The 19,358-nt window shown below is 43.9% G+C and overlaps 1 protein-coding gene across 5 annotated transcripts in view; it reads left to right on the top strand.

Moving 5' to 3' along the window:
• CSGALNACT1 (chondroitin sulfate N-acetylgalactosaminyltransferase 1) overlaps positions 1 to 19,358 on the top strand; it is a 45,783-nt gene that overhangs the window by 18,069 nt on the left and 8,356 nt on the right. For 2 of the 5 annotated variants that reach the window (XM_035324486.1, XM_035324487.1), the window contains 3 exons: positions 1,840 to 1,923; positions 9,571 to 9,824; positions 11,593 to 12,514. In XM_035324486.1, coding sequence (XP_035180377.1) covers positions 11,881 to 12,514 — 634 coding nt within the window. In that variant the 5' untranslated portion in view covers positions 1,840 to 1,923; positions 9,571 to 9,824; positions 11,593 to 11,880. Of the gene's footprint in view, positions 1 to 1,839; positions 1,924 to 6,026; positions 6,111 to 9,570; positions 9,825 to 11,592; positions 12,515 to 19,358 lie in introns of those variants that run through there. The other 3 variants (XM_035324488.1, XM_035324485.1, XM_035324489.1) reach the window with 2 other exon arrangements.

Genomic DNA, 19,358 nt, shown 5'->3' with positions numbered 1-19,358 from the left:
GTGGCTGGAGTCAGGAGAAAAACGAATAAGCAGTAGGACACTGCTGGCAAGTCCGCGTTTCAAAATTCTCAGGAGGCTTCCCACTTCCTGGCCCATTCCCTCTGTTAAAGCTCTGGTCTTCTGCAGTCATGAATACCCTGTAATTATATAAACTAGGTTTGTTGGCTTAGCGTGATGCTGCAGGAGAGCGTTTGCCCCAGCCATCCGTAGGCATGAAGAAGTACTCATCGAGAGGAGTAGCTGCTAGAAATGGTTGTCTTAAGGAGCTTTCCCACGTAGCACTTACACAACTTCTGGAAGTGTGTGGCTGCCCTAACAAGGGAGGAGACAGAAGAATACCCACTTTGAAGCATTGGGTGATGGTAAGGATTAGAACAAGAATTAAAACAGGGTCAAAAATCCAGAGAAGCAATGAAGAAACCTAGTGTTTCCCTAATAGGATAATTGTTCCTTGTGCATGTCTGTTATAAAGTAAAAGCTTACTCTTAGGGAATCATTCGGCCATCAAAATGACAAGGGTTAAAATTATTTCTCTTCTATGAGAGATTTTCTTCTGCCTTCCAAAGCACTTGATATTCTCTGAGAGAGGCAATACAGACCATTACATGAATGGATGGCTGATCTGCTCTGTCGAGTGGCTGCTCTTACCTAGGTTTTTCTTTGAAAACACAGGGAATTCCCTCAGCTTCTTCAGTTTAAGTGAAGTTTTTTTTTGTCAAGCTGTCAATGCAAATTCAAGCTGGGTTGGTTTTCAAGGGTGCAAAGGAGCAAAATGACCACGATCCCCTGTGCGAGCTCTTACTGAGAGCTTAAGAATTTTTTCTATTATAGTTTTATTTTAAACTAGGTATGAGTGGCTTGTTTTATGTGCTCCATGTCCGGGTGCTGACACCATTTGCTCTGATTTTATCCTTTCCTATAGGATCTTTCAACTGGTGTTTTCCACCTAACACCTTCCCCCCAGCAGTCGCCAGCTGCTGTTCACCTACTTTCCTTTCTCTGTCAGGCAAGAAAGTGTTAAACTCTCTTGTCATTTGTTCTTAAGATCCCGATACTGGAAAACTCTGCCTGTTAAATCGACTGCAGCTAGGCAAAGGAGATGTTTTTCCATCAATAGGAGAAATTTTTTTTTTTTTTTTTTAGGGACCATTGAAATAGTTGTAGCAAGACATTTTGTTGCTGTTTCACTTCCCAACAGCTCTTCCTAATAGCTCTTGTCAAACTAATTCCATGCTAATAGAACAATACTCAGAAAGAAGCTGCTGGAGGTGTAACAATAAAAGAAATACGGGTCTCGGTTTGAAATCCTTCGGGTGTTTAACTAGTGTGAAAGTATTTCCATCTCTGATGTGTGAGATTGTTGAACATTTATTCACATCTACTCTTCAGCTGAGTGTTAGTGCTTTTTAACAAGAAAATTAACAGGAATTATCAGTTATCAGAATAAGGACTTGAAGCCTGTAGACCTGTGATTCACTACCTGTGAATATGTTGCAAGGTTACAGAAAGCCCCTTGCAGAAGCAAATGGGACAGAATGTACTCTTCTAAGAGTCTAGAGAAAACAGACACGTTTCCTTTTGCATGGGTTAGAAAACTGGCAGACTAGAGGACACTGGCTTGGAGGCAGGAATATCCTTCTCTGACTTAAACTGTGGGTCCTCTTTGAAAATGGTAAGATTTTATATTCTGCAGAAACGTGTTTTTCAAAGGAGGGGAAGGGAGAAATCTGTAATGGCATAGCAGTGTTTTTCCTTCTTATTTCATTAGCTTGCGTAGCTGTGCCAGCACGTATCCTAGCCAATCTATGTTAAAATAAAAAATAATGCTATCGTTTGCAGGCAGGTTTCCATATGAACAGAAAGAAAGACTCAATAGCAAGAAGCTTCATCAAATAAGGAAATCTCTTTTCTTCAAATATTCTGGTAGGTTAAGATAATTATGCTTTGTTTCTATTCTGTTTTCTGAAAACCTATATAAATGCATTTTATTTCAGGAAAACGTTCACTTTAAAAAGATAATCCTTTTTTAAAAAAAAAAAAAAGAAAAAAAAAAAGTTGGGTTTGCATCAACTTTGAGACACGACTTGTTAAATCAAACCAAGCCAGATACCGCTGTGGTAAAATGAGAAAAAATGTAATCCTCTAAGTTCACATTGTGGCTATTATTCCATAAGTTTGCATGAAATGTGCTTTGCTTCTGATTGAAGCCCAAAGCTGTTGTTTTAAGAGAGATGCTCTTTGGAACCTTTCAGGAAATGCTGACCTGACTGCAGGGTGTATTTCTCCTTTGTAACAAAAGGAAAAATAAAAAAAAAAAAAACTGGCTTTTGCTGGCAAGGAAAAGTGACTTTACTTTTGTCATCAATCAGCTCTGGGTTAAAGAAAGAGGATGCCTCTTGGGTGAACTCTTAAAATTTAACACATTTCTAGCTGAGGGGCTGGTTTTCAAGAGCTATTGACAGCTATGGAATAATTGCAGTTAAAATATTCCTAATCAACTACGGTTTCAATCCCAGATTTCAGAAGAATTCAGTGAGGAAACTACGATTTCTTTATCACTAATGAGAACTTCCATTGTCTTTGTGGCTGTAAATCAGTAGATTAGGCTACTTGTCTGAATTGGGGTAGTTGTTAAAGAACCCGAAAGCTTGGATCCCATTTTCGATATGATTTGAGGATCAGAGCTGAAATCTTGGAAACTGAAGTAACTGTGAACAGGTGTCCATTATCACTTAAATGTGACTTGGATTGCTTAACTGAAGGATATAGAAATGTGATGATTTTTTTCCAGAAAATTAAAAACATATTTCTTCTTACAGCCATTTTACCAAAACTTTGGGTTTGTGGGTGTTTGGGAGTTCTGGCATTTTCAAAGAAACCCACAAAATGTGACGTGAAGTGGAAAGTTGAAGCACCAATTTGTTAAGCTAAAACAAAATAGGCCATCTAAATCTATTGAAATATTTTATTTCAAAATAGATTCATGTAAGTGATAGAGTGTCCTACACAGATACATGTCCTTATTCTCTTGAAATCAATTGATCTAAGTAAAAACTTGCACTTAGCTATGTTTTCTAGGATTTCTTAATTATTATTTTTGGTTGTCTTCAGTTGTTTTCAATTCTTTTTTGGAAGAAGAATTTCATGACCAAGTAGATAGTACAGTATTAAATGGAAAAAGCCTTTTTCCATCTGCCTCAACCTCTTCTGCGGAAACTTTGCTGTGATTTCTGTTTTTAAATTCCTTTAATAAAGAATTGGCTAGCTTAATGGCTGAGATTAAAACATTGTGTGTCTCAAAAAAAAATAAAAAAGATATTTGGAAAGTTCCTCTAGGAGATTTTTTCAAGTGAAGTAACTAAGAAAGCTCAGGCTGTTCAAAGAATTAGCAGAGGCCCCTTTTCTGCTATATCAAGGAAATGCTAGGTGTTTGACCGAAACCACATATCAGAACAGCAGTGGTGAGCTCAGTGGGACTCTGCAGCGTGTGTTCATTTTCTAGTCAGTGCTAACCTGGAGGAGGAAGGAAACAGGGGGCTGGCTCAGGGGACTGGTCCCTTCCTGCAGGTCAGTGCTGACCAGACTGATAGAGAAAAGCAGAGCCTGGGGCTGGTACAGGAATTTTGATAGCTGTTAATGCTGCACGTTTTAGAGGTGTGTGTAGAGCTTTGCTAATCAGTCTCAATACCAAAGCTGGCTGCCATTACTTCCTGGCTTCCTTTGGAATGGAAACCATAGCTGAAGAGTAGTCCTGCAGAGCAGTATTAGTTCTTGTCTTGATGGGTTTTGTTCAGCCTAGGTAACATCCCAAGCTGTTTTTTCTCTTGCAGCCTTTACTGTTCATTATTCTAGTTGAAGCGCTGCCTTGATACAGCCTGCCTAGGAAACCTCATTTGAAGAACAGGGAGAGGGCTCTGCAGGACCATGAAAATACAGCAGTAGGCCTGTGGGACACAGATGGCTCTCTTCTGTCCCCATGTACCACGCTCTGAAGGGAGGACACCTCCTCTGTTGCCATCCCTGCTGGAGCTAATGAAGTTCAAGTCCACCATTTAGCGTGGTACTAATGATCTGCACAGGTGGTTTCTGACAGGGAGGGCAGGAGAGGATCTCCAGGTCAGACTGGAATGTTCAGGCCCCATAAAATAGCCTTGCTATCTTTCAAGGACTCCTATAACATAAGGATCGAAGTCGTCGTTACTGTACTTTATTACTTAACAGCTCCTCTCAGAGCGCTGGACTTTCATTGCGCTTGGCAGCTCCAGCTGAATGGCTAGTCTGGTGGCAGATGAATGTGGGCGTGCTTATATAGCCCTGACTAAAGATAAAATTGCAAAACACACAGAATGCTTATCATTCTGCACCTCCGTCTAGCTAACTCTGCTATTTGTGAACGCAGCTTACTCACCGGTGTGGCTTAACCCTGGCAGGCAGCTTGTACCACGCAGCCTCTTGCTTGCTCTCCCCGGGTGGGAGAAATCAGAAAGGTAAAGGTGCAAAAATTCATGAGTTGAGATGAAGACAATTTCCATGCGTAACAGTTTCTTAGGAAGATGAATGCCATCGTTTCCCGTGTCACCTCCTTCCTCCTCCTTCACCCCAGCTTTTGTTGATGAGCCATATGTTGTGGAATCTTTCTTTGGCCAGCCTGGGCCAGCTGTCCTGGCTGTGTCCCCTCCCAGCTTCGGGTACACCCCCAGCCTCCTCGCTGGCAGGGCATCCTGAGTAGTAGAAAAGTCCTTGGTAACTGCAATGGTTAAAAACATCAGTGTGTTATCACCGTTTTCATCAAAAATCCAAAACACAACATCACGCAAGCCTCTGTGAAGAAAATAAACCCCATCCCAGCCAAAACCGTGAGAGTAACACAAGTTCATGCATTTTTATCAATGGAGGAAAAGCTCATGCTTAATTAGAAGCATGCTAAATCCTTCACCGGTTTGTGATGTCTGTGCACGTACACTGGGCTCCAGATTTCATCAGTGTCAATCACCGAGTGCATGTGTGTAAACATCACATGTGAAGGAACAGCATTTTTCATGTCCAGACTTAAATGAATAAGCAAAATCTAGTCTATTGCTTGTTTTAATGACAACATACTAAAAGTATTGTGTTTTTTTTGTTGTTGTTTTTGTTTTTTTTTCCTGTGCATCTACGCCCACTCAGCAGCTGTTATATATTAGTGTTATGCTTAAACTGAGTTTAGTCTTTCTGGAAACCCTCTAAATGCAAAAGCAGTTATTGAATTAGATCTTTAAATGAAGTAAATTTAGCGCGGTAAACTTTAGCTGTTCTCTGGCAGCAGGCTGTCCTTGTTCCGTGAGCTAGTTTCCTGCAGAAAGGCTCAGTTCTCAGGAGGCGTGCAGCTACCTGCAGTGTAGTACAGGGCTGTTGCAGCTGCTGCCTTTGGGGCCAACTGCTCTTTGACACATCTACAAAACTGAGATGGCACTTACCAAAATTAAATGAAATTGAAGGTCGTGGTCAGCAGGTGCCAGTCTTCCAGCAAAGCTGCACATCTCAGCCGTCCAGCCCAGCAATTAATTTTGAGGACTGGCAATTATAAGAGTTTAATTTATTCTTCAAAGACCAAGCACATCTTCAGGCCAGCACAAATGCAGATTTGCCATCTCCATTTTAAGAAAATTGAAAACACTTCTGGAGCATCTGACTTCCTAAACCTCTGCAGGTCAGAGGACACTAGGGAGAAATGGTTACGCAGAGAAAAGCCTTTTACTTTTCTGTGCAGCGTGGAGTCGGTGTCTGCGTGAGTCACAGCATCTCTGAAGCAGCAATGCATGCTTGTCATCTGTTCTCTGCAGTTTCTCTTTGGAGCTTGACGGGGATGATGCATCTGTCACGTTGCCCGCTGGGGTTTAAACAGAGCGATGGAAACTTCCAGAGAAGTTTTGCAAACACGTTGGGTTCCAAAGGATTTTTGGCATTTGTGGTTACTTCGTAAGAGGAAGCAGGCTGCTATGTTTTCAAGCACTGAGCAGAGCATTTCGCCTGTCTTGCTCTGTTGCAAATAAACACGAGTGAAATGTTATGCGTGCCTGGAGAGCCTTGTGATACAAACTGGGCAAAAATTGGGGATTTCTGAAGAAAAGGTGGGTTTCTGACTCATTCTCACAGTTCTTCTGGAGGTGTCCTGTAGCACAGCCAACTAACAGTGGTACTGAGAACATGCAGGCTTCTGTAACTACAAGCTACTGCGTTTAGCAGAGGGAGGTGGCGTATTGTGGAAGGGTGTGTGGTGTGGTGAAAATATGAGTGTCTCACGCAAAAATAACTTCCCTAATGCAGACTCGTGCAATTGCTTCTGTGGAAAACAGCTGGGTCTTCAACAGGTAACGCTTCTGGAGGAGCATTGATGCAGTTACTTAAAGGAAAGCCGTTCTCTTTTGTAGTAAATAATGTTGGTTTGTGGAGGTAATTTGAGACATTGGTTCTTTTGGGATGTAGTTAGAAATTGAGGTTTAACACCTATGTTGTGGGGGTTTTTTTTGTTTGTTTTTTGTTTTTTACTTTAAAATTCATCTCTTTACAAGAAAGAGTGGAAAGCAAGGGTACTTTGACTCCTGTGTTTGTATCCACGTCGACACATCCACACACAGAAATTAACAGGCAAGACAGGCAGGCCCAAATACTCCTGAGATTTTGCGTTAGAACTAATGATTACTGTAAAAACTGTATTTCATATTGAAACTATACCATGCTTGCTGCTTATAAGAGCAGAAGACTTTCAGAGTGCCTCTGGATTTCTGTCCTGGACTGCCTTTGGGAATCACCTGCACAAAGACGGAGACTGCATGCAGGTGGATGATCTAACGCACCGAGTACCTGTGGACCTCCAAACTCAGCTGGAGAGGCTTGGCAGGCAGTGTGGGTAGCTAAAGTTACTGATTTACCTTGATAAGAGGGAAACGATCAAAACAGCAGCCTGAGGGCCTGGAGTACTAATGAATGTAGAAGTGATAGCATGCAAGATTTTCTATAAAATAGCTCTGGGATCAGATTAAGAAATAAAGGTTTTTACCTTTAAGTTAGCTACTGTCTTCAGGTAGCATTTGGCTTTTAACAGTTTTAGTCAGTATTTTGATTCTGGATGCAATTTCTTAGCAATCCTTTATTCCTCTTTCAAGTGTTGTGTGAATTGCAAACCAGATTTTAGGATTTTAAGTGGTTTGTTTGGTATGTGTGAGTGTCAGCTCACGGGGGGGTGGGCAGTGATACAGTTTTTAACAGGTGACAATAAAGAAAGACTGTGAAGGTGCATCCAGTCAGTTTAACAGACTGAAATGCAGCATTTTGTATAAATCATTCCTGGGCAGACGACAAAGACCGGATGCCATGGACTGAGCAGTAGTGAGAAATCATGATTTGTCATTAAGGAGAAATCATTTCTTCTTGCATTCCCTCCACGTGCATCTTAGACACTGGTGAGACTAGATTTTAAACCCTGTGACGTGTTCCCTGGTGATGAGTGGCTTGAGTTTCTGCCTGCTTGGGATGGTGGCACTGGGGCAATCTTGTTTCTAACATTTAAAGCAGATTAATTTGTCCGCAGTGCTATGCGCAGTCCTTGTAATTAGAAAGCTCAAGGCAAATGCCAAGTGGCTGCAGTATTTTTTTGTAAGGCACTTAGTCTGGGTGAAACATCTGTTTCCTTCTCCCTGCGGCTCATTTTGGTGGTTAATATGATTCTAGTGAAATCTCACCGTGACGTGTGCTGCTGTTCAGTGAGGACCTTTCAAACACCTACATGAAAACTAATTGCAGCTTCTGCCATTCACCATCTTTAAAAAAAAAAAAAAAAATCCAAAAGTTTTGTTTTCTAAAATGGCAATTGCTAGTCTCAGTTAAACCTGTGATGGAAAGCTGTGGCAGAAAGTACGTAAAAACATGGGGTTCTTTGGCATTGTCCATGCCATGCATGCTGAGAGACCGCTGTCTGCAGATATGACTCTTCTTCTGCCATCTGTTTCTGTCCCCAACATGAAGAGCAAAGAGAGTGCAGAGCTCAGAGGGGAGAAGCCTATAAAAAGATATAATGTTTATATTATTTTGAGTCTCTCTTCTGCATGAATTCACGCTTTGGTCTTTTGAGTGCCAAAAATTCAGGCTTGAAACACGCTGCTTTTTATGAGCAGAGATAAATTTCCTGTACCTCCGTAGTCCGTTAAAAATCCAGATGCTGGTGAGCAACAGTAGCGGGTACATGACATCCAAAATTTCAGACCAATTTTCCTAATTTTTGCCCCTCCCTGTGGCTGGGTACAGCACCCTCTGCTGTACAGAGCGGTTTTCGCAGTGCTTGCAGTGGGGACAGAACCCGCTGCTTTGTTCAGGTCGTTTTCAGGGCCAGGCTCCCTGACACACATGAAAAGCACCTCTGTGAGCCAGGCTGACCTCTGGCTGGGCTAGCAGGTTGAGCTGAGGTTGAAGATGTTTTGGCAAACAGAGCCTTATTTAGAATTAACGTTTTTTTCCTTGGCTATCAGACTAACCCCGGTGTGTTCGTTAAAGCTCCTCTTTGCAAACAGACGAATACTGCTCGGTGCAGCTGACTGCTGTCAAATACAGAGGTGTTTTTGTCAGTTCCTGGAAAAAAAACACTGACATTTCATTTTGTCTCCTTCATCTCAGGCTCACTCAGTTGGTGTGAGACTGTAGGTCTGGTGAAATCAACAGGATGGTTGTTAGGAGGAGTTTTCCCATCCCTGGCTTGCTGGTACTGTCTGCGCAGCTGAGATGTCGCAGCCGTGACCACCTTCAGTGTTGACTTCGGCTGCTTTTTTTGGCACTGGCACGGATGGGGACTGCTTTCACAAGCACGTCTGTCAGATAGCACAGTACAGTAGCATCTCTATATTTAAGTATCAATCGCAGTCTGTAAAGCAGTGTCTCCAAAGCCACCAGTCCAACTTAATAAGACAGCTCTTGCAATAGAGGGCAAGAAATGAGTGCTTGTTGTTAGGATGCCTCCCGTTGTGATGGTAAAATCCCCCTGAAGGAGGTAGAAATACCCATGGCGTGAATTTCTTGTTATGACAATGCTGGTTCAAAGGACAGAGTAGCTCAGTTAATTGATTGTCCCAAAGTGTGTTTAAGCTGCTTCACTGCCAGGTAAGATTACAAACCAGAAAACTAGTCAGGAAAAAGAGTCCCGTAAAGAGAGACCCAGTATGTTTGAGCAAATACAACTATATATGCACATATATTTTAAGGTCAATGTTTGAAGAGCTCTTCGCCCAAAACCTGAATCCGATGCTGCGTATAGAAATGAAATTGTGTGTTTATCTAAGCCATTGGGATGTAATTTTGGTTTAGGCCATGTTAGCACAACTAATCCTTTCAGTGATGTTCAGCTTCTGCCAATTCAGTCAATGGACTAATTGTGTGAACTGAAGCATACAAGCACAGCAGTGCTTTATGTACTGCATCTCACCACTTCCTGACCCTGTCTCACTGCACACTACCTTCTTGCAGTCCTCTAGCCAGATCTGTTGTAGAGTTAGAACTGCCCAGCTTAATTTCCGTGCTCTGACAAGCTCCTTTACGTTGCAGGAGGCCAACTTTTATAGCGCATCCATAGGAAGCGTCTCCACTACAGCCTTTCACTGCGCAGGAGGCAGACTGAAGATGTAGGCAGCTGGCAAATGTGAAAGCAATGAAGAGGTGTTGTGAGGTTGACAGTGCTTTTTATAGTACGTGCGTTTTCTGGGAAGGACATAAGGGAGATAAACAAGAGATGATTGTGGCAAGCTGAGAAGCAGCTGTAGCAGACCAAGATGTTCCAAAGAGAAGATCACTGCAAGAAGGTAAGGTTGCCAACTTCGTCCTGTCCTTTTTCCTGCTGCTTGAATATTTTCTTCAACATCAGCAATTCCTCCTTTGAAAACACTGTTTTCTGGAGAATCCTGCAAATACTCAATAGCCATCCAGCATTATTTTGGGGAAAATAATGATAGTATTTTAAAAGCTTGCTCTAGTCCCCTCAATTCCTCCTCTTCTTTTTTTTAAGTAAATCTTCAGACTGCTAAAATATTGATAATAGCTAAAATATCAGGAATGTCAGTGGATAATTGCTGCATACAGACTAATAGGCCAGCAAGACACTGAAGTTGATTAAAAAAAGAAGTCCTACAGAAGTCTTTGACTTGACCCTAGAAATAACTCTGAAAAGCACGTGCTTTCTTAGATAAACTGTTTTTACCTAGAGGTCTTCCAGAAAGGATGTCTGACTAATGAGGCTACAAATCTCAGTTGCAAAAACCTGCCGTAATGGCATGCAAGCATCCAAGAGGAGACTGGGGAGGGCTTAATTTGATTGTGTTCGAGTCTAACTATGCAGTCTCACAGTGTAATCTAGGATGTTACTCAGCTTTGCTCTAAGTCTACTGTCAGACAAATAAATGAAGAAGTTCCTTTCATAGGTCTGGACTTGTGCCAAAACTGAGGGATTTTGAAAATCCCACTGGTAGTGTTGTCAGCATAATTGTTTTAACGCAGCTTACGTCTAGATCAATATTGATGTTAAGTCATCTAATTTTTCTTTCCTGTTTTTAACTGTTCTCAAGGAAGTCTTATTAAAAAAGAAAATAAAAAAGATTATGTTCAGAGTGTTAGCTTTGCTTATTTTTAAAAGTGCCTAGGCTGATTTTCCCTAAACCTCCTCTTTGGTCTTTACTACTGGGCAGAGAGCATATGTGGAAAACAGAGTAGTACGAGGCGTTGTTGCAAGACCTTTTTTTAATGTTACCAGAAACCAAAGAGGGCCTTAAAATGATGATATAGTCTGCAATGATGACAGCCTGCTGGATGGAAACAAAGCTTCCCCTGATTTTGAGTAAGACATGATCTGAATGCTTCTGAAAAACCCTGTCTCTAGTTCTTTGTGTTTATGGGAGCACTTGGGAGGATGTGTCAAACCAAAGCAGAGTTTCAGCAATTGGCCTTGATAGGATTCTAGTTTCTTTCTGTATTGTCACCTGTTAAAAACCTTGTCACTGTTCCCTCTTGGGTTGACACTCACACGCACCAAACAAAATACCTGGTTTGCAATTCGTAGCCTCTAGTAGGAGCTAGTTCTAGAAACTAGAATTGCTGCTCCAGAGCTTCGTGTATTTGAACAGGACCACATTTGCCACCTGGTGTTTTGGAAGAACATGCCTGGAAGCTGAAGCGTGTTGTATATCCATGGGACTGCCTGCCTTCAAAGTGTGTGCGCTCCAGGAGCTGAGAACTTGGAGGGCCAGCGGTGCTTGGATGAGCTGAGCCACCCTAGCACCTGACTGGGAAGTAACAGATGATGACTTCCTGGTATTCCTAAAGCATGACAGACTCTGAGGCCTGGATTAGGTTTTTCATTGGCAATGGGGCCTGGTCATGGTGTTAAAATGAAGCACGTGCATGCAGGATGGTCTGCATCCAGCACCTCCTGGATGTTAGCACGAGCACCTCACAGATCTAAGATCCCCCAGAGCAGCTGAGAAATGACAATAAATTCTTAGGATGCTCCTGACAGTGCAGACTGACTGACCAAATTCTAATGTGCCTGAACGACTGTCCTTGTCATTTGTCTTTCAGGTCCTCAGGCTCCATCAGACACCAGCTGAGCATGTTGCAGCAGTGCAGGTGTTACCATGAGGATCAGGAGGTGTCCTGCCTGCTCTGCAGCTTGTCTTCTGGTCCTGCTAGGTAAACACCAGAGATAGCCCAAAATGCGGGCAGAGTACACATTTTAAGAGGGCTGACAAGCCAGTTCCTGTCCATACATGCATCTGTGGAAGAGTACTCTAAATCCAGGGGCCTCTGTGGCACTGCATGGATGTAAGAACTGTTGCACCTCTCACCTTAGACTCTGCTTTTTGAGAAATGATGCTCCGACGAGGGTTTATTATATTTCTCCCCCGACTCGTAGGCCTGCTGGTGGTGGCCTGTTGCTCCGTGTCTATCGTTTACATGTTGGCTTGCACGCCCAGGGGTGACAACGAGCAGCTTGCCTTGCCCAGGGTGCACAGTCCGACTGCGAAGGAGGGGTACGAAGCTATTCTGCAGGAGCGAGAAGAGCAGCACCGCAACTACATCACCAGCTTGAAGAAACAAATTGCCCAGCTGAAGGCTGAGCTCCAGGGCAGGAGCGAGCAGCTTAAGAACGTGCAGGACCAGTTCCCAGACCCCTTGGACGTTCGGCTTGACCCCGGTAACCCAGAGAAGGCCCAGGCTAACCTGCTGGCTTTCCTCCGTTCCCAAATAGACAGAGCAGAGGTGCACAGCGGCGTTAAGCTGTCCACGGAGTACGCGGCCGTGCCCTTTGAGAGCTTTACCCTGCAGAAGGTGTACCAGCTGGAGACGGGGCTGACGCGCCACCCAGAAGAGAAGCCCGTGAGGAAGGATAAGCGAGATGAGCTGGTGGAGGTGATTGAGTTAGCTGTTGGGAGTCTGAACAATCCGGAGGGAGACAGCAACGCAAAGCGCCGTGTGTACACAGCCTCGGACTTCATCGAAGGTTTGTGTGCAGACAGCGGGTTGGAGTCTGCATGCGTGGTGCTGCTGAGGGGGTGTGGTGTGACAGCACGTGTGTCTGAGACAGCATTAGTGCTGCAGAGTGCCAGCTTTTCTGGGGAGCTGGACTTAGGGACAACAGAGCCTGTCAGTCTCTCATAGTGACCACCAACGTGTGCTTTGGGTTCTCTAGTCATGGTCACTTCAGAGCTGACAAAGCAAGGAATAAATCACGGGCTGTAATCCCACCTCTGTCACCACTGTTAAAGTTGGCACTTCCAGGTCAGACCCAAACTCCGGTGTTGCCCTCACTCCACCTGCACACTTCCACTCGGGGCCACAGGGTGGTGGTGAGACAGGTTCTGAGGGTGGCAGCTGAGGAGCTCAGGAACTCAGCTGATACTACCTGTAGCCTCAAAAGGCTATGGAAACCTTAACCTTCAAAAGGAATCTCCCATACTGGGGGTGGATTCTAAACTGAGCCCTTGTGTCACCTCATTTAAGAATCCGTGGCTTACCCATTCCGTGGTGAAGTAACTGGGGGGGGGAGAGTCCTGCACGTGGCTCAGAAGCCTTTGAGTTCTGCAAGGAGTTAAACAGACACTTGTCTTCACTCGTACATACGATACTGAGGCAGTCAGCGTGGATTTTTAAAGCGCCACTTCTAACAACCAGTTTTTACATCCTGCCTTCTGTCCCTCTGAAATGCCTCCTTGTTTCCAGCCAGGTGCTTTCTCCTAGGCAGAGGCACCAGATGTATTCCTGGAGTTGTGAAGTCTGAGCTCTGAGTTAAAAGGACAGGGATGTTTGCAGCAGAAACATATAGGACAAGAGTTCACAGATCTTGTTTCCAAGGGCTCACGACCATTTTCTTATCGACTAAGAAAGCTTACATCTTGTCTTGTAATATGGCCGTCCTAGTTTCACTTCATGGGAACCGTTACATTCCCTATTTGTCGTTCGGTAGTGTTGTCTGTAAGAGAGATTTAATCCACAGCTGAGCTAGCTGAGTCCACCTCTTATGGACTGGCTGCTTTGTGCTGAACACAAGCCCCTGTGCTTATCCCAAATGACTACCGATTTTGCTGTGGATTGTTCTCCTCACCTAGCCTTGATGAACAGAGCAAGATGCATCCTGCATGTGATGACCGAACTCGTGCTGTTGTGCAGTGGCCAGTTGTTCCCGGCCGCTCTGTGTGTTTCTCTGGTGACCGTGGTGTGCAGAGGAGCAGATTCCTGAGGCTGCGCCAGGTCACACCTGCAGGTGGGCAGGTGCCTCCCACAGCCTGGGCACGAGTTGGTTAGGCTGGAGGCCCTGCTGAGGCAGGGCCTCACTCTCTTCTGGTCCCAGCATTTCTTCCATGCCAGCCAAATTCTTCTTGCTCAGAGATGGGACAAGGGCATGGGCAGAGAACTGGAAAGTTCTCCTGTCTCCTAGCAGTTGAGTGCAGCACAGGGCTACTTGCTTCTAGTCTGCTTCCTGCTACTTGCTCCGTTTATCATTTCAAAATGTTGCCACTGTTTTTTATAGGAGCTGTCATACTCTGAGGATCTGAACAAGCACATATGATTTTTTTGGCACCAGTTGCTTCACAGGGAGAGGCTGAGGAGAAAGGAGGAGACATTTCTTGCTGTACATTTCTCAATATTCCACTGAAGTTACCTTTCTCTTAGAGCCTGCCTTTATGCACACACAACCCAGGGGCTTTGCCTGCTTACCTGTGCTGTCCTTGAGGAACAAGGCAGAAACTGATGTGCAGGCAGGCGTGTGGAAGGGATGTGTGCTGCAGCTCTGCAGTGCTGGCTCTGTGGTTTGTTTTCATGCACTAATTGCCTCGTTGACTTTCACATTCAGTAATGAGCGAATTCAGAAGGAGGGAGCCTCGCCTGCAACTCGGTGTGAGCTCAAGAAACCTTCCTTGTGTCTTCCCCTGCAAGACAGGTGCCTCTGTAAACGAAAGGTAACAAATCCTCATTCTTACTCAGCTGTGCAGACTGATTTGTTTGCAAACGTAGGGATCCACGCATTCAATCTGGACACAAAGAGCTGATTTGGCAGAAGATTTCCCTGCAGAGTTACTTTGGAAGTTTGTCACCTCTTGGCAGTCTTTCCCACGTCCTCCATTCTCCAAGAACAGCAAAAACTGCAGACAGAAGCACAAAACAAATCCATTGTGCTGTATATCATGAGGAGAAGAGAGAGGGGTTCCAATTCTGCATTTCACGCATCAGTTGGACCCAAAACTTGCTTTGGAGACAACCCCTGTGTAACAAGTTCCGTGGATTTTGTGGCAGCTTCTGGCTGCTTCGCACCAGTTGAGCAACACAGCAACCATGAGTAGTGTTACCCAGCCAGCAGAGCCAGCTGTTTCCATTTTCTAGAGCCGCCCCATGTAGCTGGAGCTTCCTGGGAGATGTGACCCAGTTCTGCATTGGAAGTAACACTTAACCCTCTTTTTATCATCCAGCTGCTTTAGAAACAGCAGCACACATGAGCTGCATGCATCCCTTATGTTAAAGGTGGGGTTCCTGCTTTTGCCTTCAGGTTGGGCAGGTGGAGGGATGACACACAAATCAGGTAATTGTGGTCAGAGATGGCTTCAAAACCTGAACTGCTGCTGTTGCTGTGAGACTTCTTTGTTTCTACCAGTTCAGCAAAGCCTGTGTCACCTGCTTTAGTCCTCTTTGCTCAAGTGTGCTGCTGATCCTGACTATCACTGGCATATCGAATGATGCAAGTAAGCGGTCTTTGCTTGAGGCTCTTGTGTGGATTTCTTTATTCTTGTGGCTTGCACCTGGTGCCTGCTATCACTTTTTCAGTGCTAGTTCATTGTTAACACGTACCAAAAGGCAGAGAGATGGTGTGCTGCAATAAGCTTCATTAGGGTCTGTATCTCTTTTTATTTTCTCCATTTTGTACCTTTACTATTTGCAGAGTACTTCAGTATTCTTCAAATTCTTACATTTAAGGAGAAATATTTTGTCTCTGTGGCTGTGATCCCTAAAAATAAGCGTTGTATCCTCTGCAGTTTATAGATAAAACTACTTGTGTGTGGGAATTAGACTGTGACCTTACTACCTTACATCTGAGCTAAACTCCTTCTCAGCAGATCTGCAGTTACGTGCAATTTGGCTAGGCTTCTCAGACAGTTCTCCTTCCAGGAGTAATAGCTGACACGTGGTGGAATATTCCAGTTTTTCTCACTCAAAACTGAGAAAACCACACCTTCTCCCTGGAGCCTGAACCATATCCATCTGGCTGCTGCTCTGCTCCGCTTTTCCATTCGCAGAGGCACTTGGGCTGTTCAGCTGCTCTGAGCCTCCCCTCAGCCACCTCGTTCCTCCCACTTCTACACCACGTTCACAGGTTTTCTGCCACGAGGAGTTACTAAGAAACAACATGGAAAAGATCCTAAACAGGCAAAGGATCGTTCTGTTTCCAGGAGAAAGCCAGTTGCTCAGTGGGCAGAGTCGCAGGTCTGATAATTAATTTGTGTAAATTGCAGCAGAGCTGTTATAGATTTGGAAGTCATTAATTTCCTCAAAGACGGAGGTAATAATTTGAAGACTGAAAAGCCTGAGCAGTGTTACAAAAGTGAATGTAATCACTGTCTGAGGATACTCTTTCACAATAGGAAAGGTTTCAATAAAAAAAAATCTGTGGATTGCTTCAGAAATGCCCTGTCACAGCACTGTCAAATATGCTGCATCATAAGTTTTCTACCTGAAGTGTGTGGCAGTCTAGTGATGGGAATGTTAAATGAGGTCTGAGACAAATGAAGAGGAGTGGCTTCGCCTTCTCAAATTGTCACGTACTGGGGATGGGCTACCTGAGGCAGTTTCTCCCAGGAAGAAGACAGGGAGAAAGAATGATGCTCTTCCCTGAAGGATAAGATGCTGTATTTCTCTCTCTGGAGAGGGAAGACCGCTGTAGTATTGAGTCATAAAGGGAAAGCTGAATGCTGATAAATCCTAGAAGTGGTTCCTATGGCATCCAGCAGAATATCAGCAGTGAGCACCGTTCCATGGACTGTTTCTATTGGCAGTGGAAGACCACGAAACTTATGGTCTGTGGAACTGAGGCTAAAATTGGCATTCACTGAACAGCATTTTGATAAGACTGCATGACTGTGTGCTAGCTCTCACTTCCATATAGGTCTCTGAAGCTTGCTTGCCTGCCCTGATGTGTAGAGCTTGGGTATTTCCATTTCTTCAGAGCGCCCAAGGAATTGCTGTTCCAAAGACTTTACTGCTCTTTAGTCAGTCCTTCAGCCCAAGTCCCTTTTTTTTGCTCTCACTTGTCCTTTTGCTTTGTGTTAGGGCTAGTCTCTGCTGACCCAGGGCTTCTGGTCACTTACCTTTTTATATTGGGTTTCCACAGGCCTTTTTTCTTGCCTCTGAAAGGAGCAGTGCAAATCCTGAAACACAGCTGCTGTAATGGAAGCAAGAGGTGATGGATTAACCTTCTTTTGCCCATAGTGAACATCTAGCCTTTCCAAGGTACTCTATTTTCAGGAACAACCTTTTCAGGAAAGGTTTTTTGTTTTTGTTTTCGGAGCCTTTTTCTTCCCCTCCTTGTAGTTTATTTCTTAAACTTGAGACTGTTTGCATCTTTGAGTGATGTAAAAATTCCCAGTGGCGTAAGTGAAGCTGTGCCTTTGGAAATGGAAAAAAATCTTGTGAAAAGCAGGATGTTCTGCTGGGTGAGTCCCCACAGTGACTCAAGACACTCAGGCTCATTTCCAGGGCTTGCTGTCTGACCTTGGGCAAAGCACTTTGTTCCCTGTTTCTAAAAAAGATGCATAACCTTTTGGCAGTTTAGGTGCTTATCCTGTAAGAAAGGAAAACAAGCGGTGTAAATGTGAACTGAGAATAGCTGCGTTTAATTAAACTCGCATACAGTTCTCTTTAAGATAAAATGTGAAGATTATAAATGCCCGGATTATCACCTTGCACAAAGAAGCCTTGCCTTCACCTAGGTTGCTTCTCTTCAGCTGTACTAGAAATCTTCAAGCAGAACAGAACTGAGGTGTTGCAAGAAGCCCCTGCTGATGTTTGTATAGCACTAGGAGGGGGCCCTTGGGTCACCACGTGCAGTCTGCTTTAAGCTGCCTCTTGTTTGTTTGGCAAAGCTCCCCTCATTCCTCTAATACAGTATATATCTCTGGGGAAGAGGTGCTTATGGGGTCATTGTTTCTTGGCTGGAATAGGAGAGGATGTAGAGAAGAGTTTTAGATATTGCCTGGTAGATATTAAGTTGGTTTATTTAATTTGGACCTTTGTTGTTGTGACAAATGTTAATTCACGATGTCAAACGTAAAACATTCCTATCCATTTCTCTCTGAAGAAAATGGAAATAGATTTAATTAATTTTGTTCGTTTGTTTAGCTTAATAACTTTTAGTCAAAAGGCTATGTTACCCTGCCACGGCACAAACTTCCTTGGCAAGACCTGTGTTCAAAAACTGTAAATGGGTGCACCCAGCCATACGCTCGGATTGGCAGCAAGCTTTCTGTCAGAATAAGCAAGAGAGCTGAATTGAAAGCCCCGGTTTCCATCCTCTGACCACCAGGAGGAGGAAATGCATTTGGTCACCATTCAGATGATCTCTAGTGCAGGTTCAAATTCAGTAACAGATGTAGTTTATGGCCTGTACCTTGGGCAGACTGTGTAGAAAAGGCTAGGGGGAATCAAGGGCACAGTTTTACAAGATTGGCAGCAAAATATTGACGGATCTGCTATCTCATTGCATTCATCTGCTATGCTTGGGGAACGGAGCATTTGTTGAATAAGCTTCTTTTAAAAGTAAAACACAAAGGGAATGGCAGATAATTTTTCTGCATATAATACTAACTAGCTGAAGTCCTCACTTAAGAATAAACACTTAGACAATGGTAGTGAAGATGAGGCAGTCCACAGAACTCGTGCTAGATAAAACCACACCTCATGAATCTGTTGGATGGTCTGGGCACATCAACGTAAGACCTACAATGCAAGATGAAGAGCTTGTATCACTTGGCCATTCAGAGGAGGCTTTGACCTTGACTGCCACAAGAAATTTTGGCAGAGCCAATGATGTACAGGTCAGATGCACAGGAATGTTATACATCAAGGAATGACTAAGATGAAAGAAAAAAAAAGCTATTGTTTTGGTTAAGCTGTTCTTCATAATCAGATGAGAAGGAAAAAAAATCAAGCTGAGGCATTTTCTTCCAGCTATGTTTTCCTTGACTCCTGAATTTCTGAAGAGATGGAAAGCAATGCTATTACACTATTTTTACAGCAGGTGTAACTACTTAGAGCTAGCATTTCATTTTTCCTTCTTAAACCTAGTGGATCTAAGAAAAAGCTGTATGCACTGCAGGCCATGAAGCATCATGTTGATCAGATAAAATCTCTAGCCTTTTTGCCAACTACATTGTGTTTAAAGTATTGAGAGAGGGAGTTAGGAGACTCTTATCAAGTAGAAATAGAGCGCTGATGGCATTAAACTAGACTGCTACTTAGTGTCTTTGCTAACCATGGTGCATTGGGCAAATTAGCTAAAGCAAGAAGCCTTGGGCCCCTTACCAAGGTCAGTCTCCTAATAAGAGTGTGAGCCTATCTTAAGGAACTGGCAGAAACTGGTCCTGCGGATGGACAAGAGCTGAGGAGCAACCGAGTCTCACAAAGACAAGAGGTCAACTAGCGGTGACGAGGAAGAGTCACCAACCTTCATCCCCACGACCCCCTAGGACCACCACCAGGAGACACTGCCCAAGCGCAGATGGGAGGAGCTTATGGAAATGACTCCTTGGAGCTAATTTTAATATGAAGCAGGGACAGGTTATGAATATGTATAGGCGCAT

This window comes from Oxyura jamaicensis, chromosome 4, assembly GCF_011077185.1.
Source record: "Oxyura jamaicensis isolate SHBP4307 breed ruddy duck chromosome 4, BPBGC_Ojam_1.0, whole genome shotgun sequence".
NCBI lineage: Eukaryota > Metazoa > Chordata > Aves > Anseriformes > Anatidae > Oxyura > Oxyura jamaicensis.
This window is presented reverse-complemented; position numbering and strand designations above follow the sequence as displayed.